A 10,237-nucleotide genomic window follows, 5' to 3' on the forward strand; every position below is an offset into this window, starting at 1 on the left:
TAATTGTTTCAGCATAAATATTGCTTGGATTACCAGTCTGGGTGCTTTCTCTTTTGGAAATTCAGCTTTTTAAAAGTAAGATGCTCGTTTTTTTATATATATATGTATATATATATTTGCAGATTGATTAAAGTAAGATAATGAAAAAAACATACTGAGAAATTAACTCAGGGGTAAAGGGAGAGTGTAAAACAACAAAGGTTTTTTTTTTTTGGGCCTTCTAGAAACAGTCACTTTTAATTGTTTCAGCATAAATATTGCTTGGATTACCAGTCTGGGTGCTTTCTCTTTTGGAAATTCAGCTTTTTAAAAGTAAGATGCTCGTTTTTTTAAGCATTTGTCTGTTCAAGTGTAAATCCTGCGCTGTATTGTTGGGATTGATAACTTGTCCTGTATCTTTTTTCACTTTGTGCTAAAAGCAGATTAGCTGATGGAAGGAGGGATAAATAATCGATAAAACACAGATGTGTGCTGTACAGTCATATTCCTCAAGTAGTCACAAATCTTCTGCTATCATCGTTCTTTTGAATCCTAAATGCAAGGATGGTGTGTCTTTGATCAGCTCACGGCCATGTGTTCCAGCTGCGAGGGCTGCTGCCAGATGGCCTGGCCCTTTCCTCTCCATGGTCACAAATACCAGCCCCCGTCAATCAGCTCATACAAAGAGGGAGGCTGGCCTCTGGTCTTTCCACAGGGTTACATTTGAGAATTTGACCAACTGCAGAAACATAATGAGGTTCAGCTCCGGACTTGATTGACATAAAGACAAGCAGAGGTTGAAAAGTGAAGAGGAAAGATGGTCTCTCGCAGTCTGTCAGAAGTGAGTAACCCTGTGCGCCCTGCTAGGATGAAAGGAGGACTAGAGTTTTAATATCAAGAACAATGTGAGTCTATTAAGAACATTTATCATCTAAAATCTGACAGAGCAACGGAGCGTCGACGAGCCCAGGATGTCTGTTGTTGTGTAATTATTCAGTCTTCTGCTGTCTGTTGATGTTATACTGAAAAAGTTGGATAAATAGTCTCAATATTTTGGTCAGAGTGCAACAGGAGTCTGTGCTAGTACTGAGAGTTATAAGAGACTCAGCCACCACTCCAGTAATATGTGTAGTTTTCTCATCCTTGACATTTCTGAGGATGGTTACTCAAGTTCGCCAATCACCCTCTCGAACAAACTCGTTTTTTTAATATCCTGTGATTTCACCCTCCACTATTTCCCTCATCATCGCCCCCATTCCTCTTCTCCTCCCATGTCATTTCACCCTTGTCCTCTATTTATTCCTCGGTCTTTCGTTTTCCCTGCAACCCCCTCAGATTGTACTGTGCTGTGTTTTAATAAGCAGCGTTGTCCTTCATTCCTTGTCCCTGTGTACATCAACCTGTCTCATAAGGAGCTGCTGCCATGTCCCGGAGATGAGCTAGATCAGACGAGGCAGAGTTTYCTGGATTGAAACTCTGTACACATGTGGGACGTCCCCTGATCTTTGCTTGTTTCAGAGGACACTCATCTTAAACTCAGTTTTATGTCCKAAAGATTGAACCTACTTTCCTTATTTTTTGTGTAACAGTGTATTCTTTTTAGGTGTAACTTTGTTATCGGGGTACTTCCCTATCCTGTATAGGATTTTGTCAGAAAGTGATTGGCTTTCTCATTTCTCATTCACTTCTAAGAAAAAAACAAGATAGCTTATCATTAATTTGTTGCTTGTGTTTGCCYACTTTGTCCTGTTTTGAGTTGCAAGGAGCAGGACCGTATCCTGCAGTCAATGAGCGAGAGGCGGGGCTACGCATCCTGGACAAGTCATCACATGGCCAACAAAGAGACACACAAGAACAAAAAATAAATCTTCACTTATCGAAACATGAATGTTTTAAAACTTTGCAAAGAAACTGGAATAAATGGGGAAAAACACTTGTGTGCAGACATCAAACACTACAGGTCATCATGTAGCRGTAAATTTGATTTAATCTAAAATGCCTTAATTGATTTATTTTATTTGCACATACAGAAAAGATAAAGTTTATTAGCTGTTTTTATTTAAATACATTTCTGTACTACAGTAACTTTTTGCAYCATGAGTGAATATAATCACAGATTGATAACATAAATCAGTAAAAGTTGTATTTCAGAAATGCAAAGAGGTCTTTTTGCATCCAATTTTAGTATGAGATGTTTGTAATGGTCTGATTACACCAGAGGATCATGGCAACAAAAGCATATTGTAATATATAATTCTCCCTAAAAGAGACAATAGGACTCACCCACAGAAACTTACCCAGGATCACAACAACATGTTAAACTTTGCTTGACTAAACACTAATTGTTCTCTGACACAGTGAGYGGTTTGTCTCATTTTTCCAGGCTATTGTCTTTGAAAATAAAATGTCACAGTCTGCCCTAAATGTGTGAGAATGACCACGTCTGCTACCACGCACCGTCACAAGGGAGTGAGGCAGGGAGAAGGTGGGCGATGGCGACGTCACAGTGTTGTCCCGGTGCTGTTTGGCTGCTCACCTCCCATGTCTCCTCCCACTCGTCTCTTCCCCCATCCTCCCTCTGCAGTAGACGTGCATCGCATTTGGAGCAGCGAGCAGCAGGTGGAGATGACATCATCTGCACTGCAGCACACTGCAGTACTGGGTCTGAACAAAGACATGTCAGCCTGCTGCTAACTATTCCCCCTTTCCCCCTCCATGGCTCCGTCTGTGCTCCTCAGCACATAACAGCTGAAAGGAAAGGAAGGGCTTATTGTATCGAGGCAGGTTCTTAGCTCTGCCCATTGGCTCGTGCACTCTGACTCCTCACCTATCCAGCCCATGTGTTGATAATTGAGGGTGGATGCCACGTAGCAAGAAGCTCCGCAAACACGCTAAGCTGATCTGAGAGTGATCTGTGATGCTCGATTAAGTAGTCTTGCGAAACACAGAGGAGTTAAAGGCAGGGGCCTGATTTTGGTTTGTTCAGTCTCGTTATTCACAGTCCTGTCACTGACAGCAGCAGTTTACCAGCCAGAGGCGTTACGCTTTGTTTCCTATCGATATAAGCTACTTGACCTCTTTTACAGCAACCTATTGTGTGACATTAGCTCTCTATGGAGCCTTTGGGTGAGACTCCAAAGGTGCGGTGAAGCACAAATGTCACCAGGTCATGCTGTGAAGACTCCCCACTCAGAGCCATCAGGTCCCCATCAGGTCCCCATCGGGGCGTCAACACAGAAAAAACCACACAAGGAAAGGTTTATAGAGTATGTGTTCATTGTTCGCCTTTCTCCTGTTTTTTCTTTCTTATGAACTGACTTCTYCTCCCCTTCATCAATAAGCCAATAGCACACAAGGCAGGCCATATACACACGGCCATCTTCCTGTCGCCTAGTTACCGCTCGGCAGCAGGTTGCCACAGAAACGGCCTCATAGTAGCTAAATGGGGAATGCTAATGCAGTCTTCTATACTCCCTGCTGCAGTGGGCTCTCTGTGCCCATCCCCATCCACTGTCTGTGCACAGCATACTCTGTGTGTGTGCATGCACAGTCATGCTCACAAGTGTCTGTTTGTGTTTGTAGATGAGTGCATTTATGTTTATTTGATCTTTATTTAACAAGATGTTCTTTTTGGAACTCATTATTGTGTTTAAAGGCTACCTGGCAAAAGAGTACCTTCTGAATTAATTGGTAAAAAATAATAATTTGATACTACAGGACAGCAGCGCTAAATTATAAAACATTTTGGAACACCCTCTACTTACAAACAAACCTAATTTATTGTAAATAATAACATTTATTATAAACTAAAGTGTGAAAGAAGTGCATAGGACGGTGTGAAATAATACTGAGCTAAAAACAGCTGAATGTGTCAGTGGGAGAGCCCATTATGAGTGTCCTTAAGGGCAAACCGAAAGATAAATCTGTCCAATTTCGTTGGGCCTCATGCAAGAACATGTTCATATTCTTATCCTAAATTTCTCTTACTTTTGTTCACATGAAGGGTTCGTACAAACATGCCACGTCAGATTCAAYAAACTCTTCTATCTTCAAGAAAAGTGTGTAAATGAGCTGCGTAAACATGATGAATTACACCTGTTTGTATCCAGTTGCTTGTGCACGCGAGAGGAGATTAGCATTATTATCACCCCAAAAACACCATATAAGGCTATGTTTCCTACCTCAGATACCAGGAACTGTTCATTCATGAAAATGACAGCGAAAATTAAAAAGAAGAAATTTACGAGTTCGGAGATTAAAGTCCTGCTGTCAGGGATCAAGAAAAGAAAATCTGTCATTTTTAGCAGCGTCAGCTGTGGAATTAAAGGAGCTGCTTAATGGAATGAAATGACGACTGCTRTTAATGCCRTGTCTCCTGTGGGTCGTTACAGTCACAGAAATAAAAATCTAAATCATATTCATCTCTCTCTAGTCCTACTCCGGTTTTCCTTTAGTCAAATACTTTTAATTCAAGTGTAAACAATTGTGTTAGACTTTTTCATTTATTCAGAAGAAGAGCAGTCGCACACCGCTACCCCCCACCATCCCCCATCACCAATTCACACCCGCCCCCCACGCCGCACGTGTCGGATGTATTTCTGGGGAAAAAAAACATTTTAACATGTCTCCAAACTTCAATTAACTTCATATTAATATTGTAGTGTTACACAACAGCATTAATGGCCAATGTAATTTAATTTAACCAATTTGTATCGTTAATTACATTTAAAATTCTAATTCTAATTCAAACAGAACAGCCTATTTTCAACATAATTATGGAGTGTGATTTATTTTCAACTCGAAATATCTCCAAACTAAGGAAATATAAAGTTATTAGGGAGGAAAATCTGCCTGGATAATAGCATGACTGACTGCACGTAAAATATACGACAGGTCTGGACCACACATGAATTTTGTTCGTATCTGAAGAAAATCTTAGAATACGAAAACATTGGTGAATGCCACAAATTCTCCTAAATCACTCGTATGCACGACTTAAGAACAAATCTGTGCGTACGAACGGTTCACATGAGGCCCAATGATTTACAAGACTAAAAGTGTTGTAAAACAGCAGCTTCAAATGATGACCCACCAGTTCCCATCAATCAAAGWATTTCTTCAGGGATGTTTGGACAACATACACTAGCAACACAATAACCAACTTGGCAGCACGGTGGCTCAGTGGTTAGCACTGTCGCCTCACAGAAAGAAGGTCCTGGGTTCAATCCCCTGTTCGGACCTGGGGTCTTTCTGTGCAGAGTATGTATGTTCTCTTCGCACTTGCATTTGTTGTTTTCCAGGTACTCCGTTTTCCCCCACACCCCAAAAACATGTACAATAGGTTGGCTTCAGGCCCAGTCCACCCTTGCAAGAGATCTGCAATCTCAATGGGATTTGCTTGGTTAAATAAAGGTAAAATTTAAAATATTAAAATAATAATTGCTGTTTATTACCAATAAGCATAGGTACATTAGAGACAGATCAAGGGGAGTTTTACATTACATCTCTAAGTTTGTTCCTGAAGTCTCTCTTCCAGTTTAGGGATTGTAGTGCTGCGATAACCTCTTGCACTATGGAGGCCTTACTTTTTCACAACTTCTCTATTTCTTCTTTCAGCCCTTGGTATTTTTTTAGCCTCGCATGTTCTTTCTTCTTAATGTTACAGATGCTTGAGATTGCTCCATCTGTCAAGTATGTCAGTCTCAGTCCAGAAACCCCACAGTATTGTAGCCTTGTCATCCTCCACCACACTTGATAGAGTCTTCTACTTGAACTGTAGGACCTCCAGCTTGTACTCTGTAGTCTAGATTTTCCTGTGTGCTATTCCATGKGGTTCTGGTATTCCATGTACACTATACCTGGCTGCATCTTACAGGATACCTGACAGTAGTTTCCATCTTGTATAGGGGCAGATGATCAACCAGTGGTTAGATGGTGTTTCCCCTTTTTTGAAGGTCCTTCAGATCTGTCTTGCCTTGGGTCAACCACTTTTGGTGGTTCCCACTCATTAGCAGCTGATTTGTGCTGCTAGGTTTTCAAAGATTTCAGTCTTTTTCTTTTAACCAGTAGTTGTGGATCTTATCAAGCCCTGGTGCACTCGTGCTTTTTACACRTAAGACTTTGTCTTGGATGCCTGCCACTGTGATGTACATTAGTTCTTGTTCTGGGAGATTGCTGGGGGTGCAGCACTTAGATCCTGTGGTCATGAGGCACAGGTGTTATGTACAGTAAGTCTTCATTCTGCCACATGCTTCTCAACCATCATTCAGTYCTGGGTGGCTTTGTTCACAGGTTACTGGCACAGAGAGTACACTTCATAAAGTGTGACGGAAAACATCCTATTTATTCTCCTGACTTCAGGTCATCTACTATACCTGCTCATGCCTGTAGTCAAACGCCAGTAGCCAAAGCTGTGAGGAGTTATTTGACAGTCTGCCTCATGTATGAATAAGTTAGCATCCAATGTATTTCCCTGGAAGATCTTTTTCATTGCACATATTGTTCTGACTACAGACTTGTTTCTCGTCATGTTGCCTTGATCAGACAGAACATTAAGCATCATAAACATCTAAATTATTTACAAGCTACTTATTTACAAGGCTTTTATTTCCCCAATCAATCAGCTTAGAAAGGTCTACAGTATGAGCTGAATTGATAGGGGCATCGATCTTCATTTAAAAAAGAGTCTGTCTCATCAGTCTCAGTCTGAGACATCATTCAAAATTCAAAACCAATTTTACAAATGCTTATTAACATTAGTAGAACCTTATCACTGACTGTATTGTCATGTTGATTGACATGGGGATCTGAAAATAAATTAAATTTTCAAGATCTCTCAGTTTTCCAGAAAAGTTATACTGGTGGAAGTTTCTGCAATGTGTTATTAAAATGGATATCTTACTGTAAAAGATAGCTTTTGTCGTTGCAAGTGGTATAAAGAAACATTGAAAATATTCTTACAGAGCACACTATAGTAGTTACTTCTGAAACAACTCTATACCTTATTCATTAAATGCACCTCCTGCTTTGGTGTATAAAAAAGCTGTATTGTCAAGGACTAGATGAGTGCATACATTTTGATTTGAGCTGTACTGTCAGATTCTTCCAAACAGGTGCATGGAACAGGGCCATGGCAGGGTGTACCTACTCAACCAGAGAGGGCCTTCAGCTGTACACTGTCACTAAAGATGGTCTGACGCACTGTGTGATCGTTGGGCAATATTCTGTATGGTTAAACTGTCTCTGTTAAGTCTGTTGAATCTGTTGGTGTAAAGAAAATAGATTAAAAATGATTAGCTGTGACCCTGTTCTCTGATTTTACTCCTCATAATAGTAACTTCCTGCTGCCCTTAGGTCAAAATGACCTCAAGTACTCAGTTAAAACTGACGCTCAGGGGTCATCGTGACATTAGAAGTGTTAAGCACCATGCCACTTCCTTAGTCTAAAGTCTCATCTGAATAACTTATTGGTGCAGATTGTTCTGCATACCTACAGTGTAATCATTTGTCTTGTCAGAATTTGGGGTTGTTAGTTCTGGAGCTAGCACCCTGACATATTCTTTTCTGTTGTTACTCGTGCGCTGACATGTTCCTCTTCTGTGTTTCACTACTTTCCCAGATAACCAGTTCAGAATGTCTATCCTGGAGCGCTTGGAGCAGATGGAGAGGAGGATGGCAGAGATGGCCAGCCACCAGCAGTCGAGCAGCGCAGGGAGTGGCGGAGCTGGGGGAGGAACCGGGGGAGGAGGAGGAGGCAGTAGTGGAGGCGTTGGAGGAGGCAACAACAGCCAGTCGCAGGTAAAAAAGCAGCATCATGCTCTCCATTGTGCTCGTGAYGGAGCACACAGCAAGCTCGTCGGGCTTTGCTGTCGCTGCGTAACATATTGCACCTTTATAGCCACAATGGATGTTTTTGCTCATGAGATGACAGTTTGCTTTTCTTTGGTATTTTTAGTGCGTGTCCGGCCAAACGCAGGCCAGCAGCTCCTTTGAGAGCCGTGTGGTGGTGGTCTGTGAGAAGATGATGAGCAGAGCTTGCTGGGCCAAGTCCAAACATTTAATCCACTCTAAGACCTTCAGAGGGATGACACTCCTTCACCTGGCTGCTGGCCAGGGCTATGCCACCCTCATTCAGACACTCATCAAATGGCGGTGAGAAGGAAATTATCCACAAACTGCATAATGGTTCTGTGGTTTATGATAGGAGTACACCACACCAAAAAAACCAGACAGAAGCTTATTGTTGTCTCCTTCTTATCCAGTACTAAGCATGCTGACAGTATTGATTTGGAGCTAGAGGTGGACCCTCTCAATGTGGATCACTTCTCCTGCACTCCTCTGGTAAGAGACATAAGGTTAACAGTGTGAGCAGAAATGGATAGATTGCAGAGCTTTTGAAATGTTTCTTTTCTTGTCTGCTTTCCACCCAGATGTGGGCGTGTGCTCTGGGTCACTTGGAGGCAGCAGTGGTCTTGTATAAATGGGACAGACGTGCCCTAGCTATCCCAGACTCTCTGGGCCGCTTACCCTTGTCCATCGCACGCTCTCGTGGCCACACCAAATTGGCTGAGTGTTTGGAGCAGCTACAGAGGGAAGAACAACAACCATCAGCACCTCTACCACCCACAAGTCACATGTCTTTCTCTCCAGCCCCTGACGCACCCACCACGGACAGCTGGATGGTCAGCTGGGCAAATGAGAGCATAGTAGCMCCCAGTGGAAAGAAAGGAGGTCCTGCCATCACAACTACTACATCCAGCACTGCTAGCTTCAATCCAGGTCAGCAGAGTCAGTGACTGGAACGTTTTGTTATGATCATAGTGTTTGTGATTTTATTCAGCTATGGGTTGTTTTTTTTTTCAGACTTGAGAAGACCCAGGTCAGAGCCCTCCAACTGTTACAGCAGCGAGGGCCAAAGAGACCTCCCACTAGCTAAAAAACACAAACCCAACCCAGAACTGTTTCAGACTCGGCCTGACAAGGCCATGTCTGTTCCTCTGAGCCTGGAGCAGCAACAACTCCACAAACTGTCCGCGAGCACAAAGAGCCTGTCCTCAGAAGGCCTGAGCTCAGACAAAAGCCTGTCTACAGGAGGCAGCGCTGGAACCGCCAGGTGGACCTCCAGAGAGAATTTCTCCAGCAGCAACTTGGGGAGGAAGCCGCTAGGATTGAGCGGGACCAGCAGTCTAACAAAAGAGAAGCTGGTCAACCGGCTGCGGCAGCGGGAACAGCTAGGCATGCTGGTTATGGCGGACAGGGACATGGCTGAGTCAGAATTGCTGTCATATCGGGAAGATTTGGAGAATCAGGACTGTTTCACACAGATGGACGACCTGCAGGTGAGGGTGAAGAACAGGAAACTATTCTCTGTCATCTCTGTGTGTTAACGGAGCTGAAAAATATTATGGGATTAATCTTTTTTTAGAAGAAATGATGCACAGTCAGTGTTGTATAAAGTACCTCAAAGTGACACTGGAGTAAAAGTACAAGTATATTATAAGAATTACTTTGGTAAAAGTTAAAGTCTCCTCAGAATATTACTTGATTAAAAGTCTTAAAGTATCAGATTTTTTTGTACAAGTATCAAAAGTAAATTTCTGACATTAAATCTACTCAAGTATTTAAAGTAAAAGTATTGAGTAATAGTGAGTGGTTAGATTTTCCAAAATACATTTATTGGGAGGTGACCTCCAAAAAATATTTTTTCTAAAAACATGCAGCTGTGATGGACTGTGTACAAATTAATACTGTATCAGAAGGGTACACATTTATGCTTCTCATCCAACTACAATTAAATTCACTCTATCCTGGATACACAGTTTATCAGGATAGAATTTTTTAACACTAACAAGCTGAAACAAAATAGGAGAAATGACATTCTACTTCTTACCTTTTTAAAAAATGTAAGGGGTAGAAAGTACAGATAACTGTGTGAAAATGTAAGAAGTAAAAGTAAAAAGTAGGCTGAAAAATAAATACTCAAGTAAAGTACAGATACCCTAATTTTCTCCTTAAGTACAGTAACAAAGTATTTGTAGTTAGTAGGGCTGTGTATTGACAAGAATTTGGCGATATGATACATATCATAACAGAGGGTTCACGATACGATATATCCCGATATATTGTGATACTGTAAGCAAGGCAATATATTGCGATTTTTTTGTCCAAAAATTCTATTAAATGGAAAAAAATGAAAAACCAAAATTCATTGTCTCAGAAAATTCTAATATCACATAGACAAACTTTTGATACATTTAGC

General features: G+C 41.6%; 1 protein-coding gene across 9 annotated transcripts in view; it reads left to right on the forward strand.

Moving 5' to 3' along the window:
- Positions 1-10,237, forward strand: part of camta1a (calmodulin binding transcription activator 1a) — a 402,428-nt gene that overhangs the window by 378,534 nt on the left and 13,657 nt on the right. For all 9 annotated transcript variants that reach the window (XM_014010926.1, XM_014010925.1, XM_014010929.1 and 6 more), the window contains 5 exons: positions 7,598-7,776; positions 7,934-8,130; positions 8,241-8,319; positions 8,409-8,757; positions 8,842-9,317. In XM_014010926.1, the coding sequence (XP_013866380.1) occupies positions 7,598-7,776; positions 7,934-8,130; positions 8,241-8,319; positions 8,409-8,757; positions 8,842-9,317 (1,280 nt within the window). The remainder of the gene's footprint in view (positions 1-7,597; positions 7,777-7,933; positions 8,131-8,240; positions 8,320-8,408; positions 8,758-8,841; positions 9,318-10,237) is intronic.

This window comes from Austrofundulus limnaeus, unplaced genomic scaffold, assembly GCF_001266775.1.
Source record: "Austrofundulus limnaeus strain Quisiro unplaced genomic scaffold, Austrofundulus_limnaeus-1.0 Scaffold75, whole genome shotgun sequence".
NCBI classification, from domain to species: Eukaryota; Metazoa; Chordata; class Actinopteri; order Cyprinodontiformes; family Rivulidae; genus Austrofundulus; species Austrofundulus limnaeus.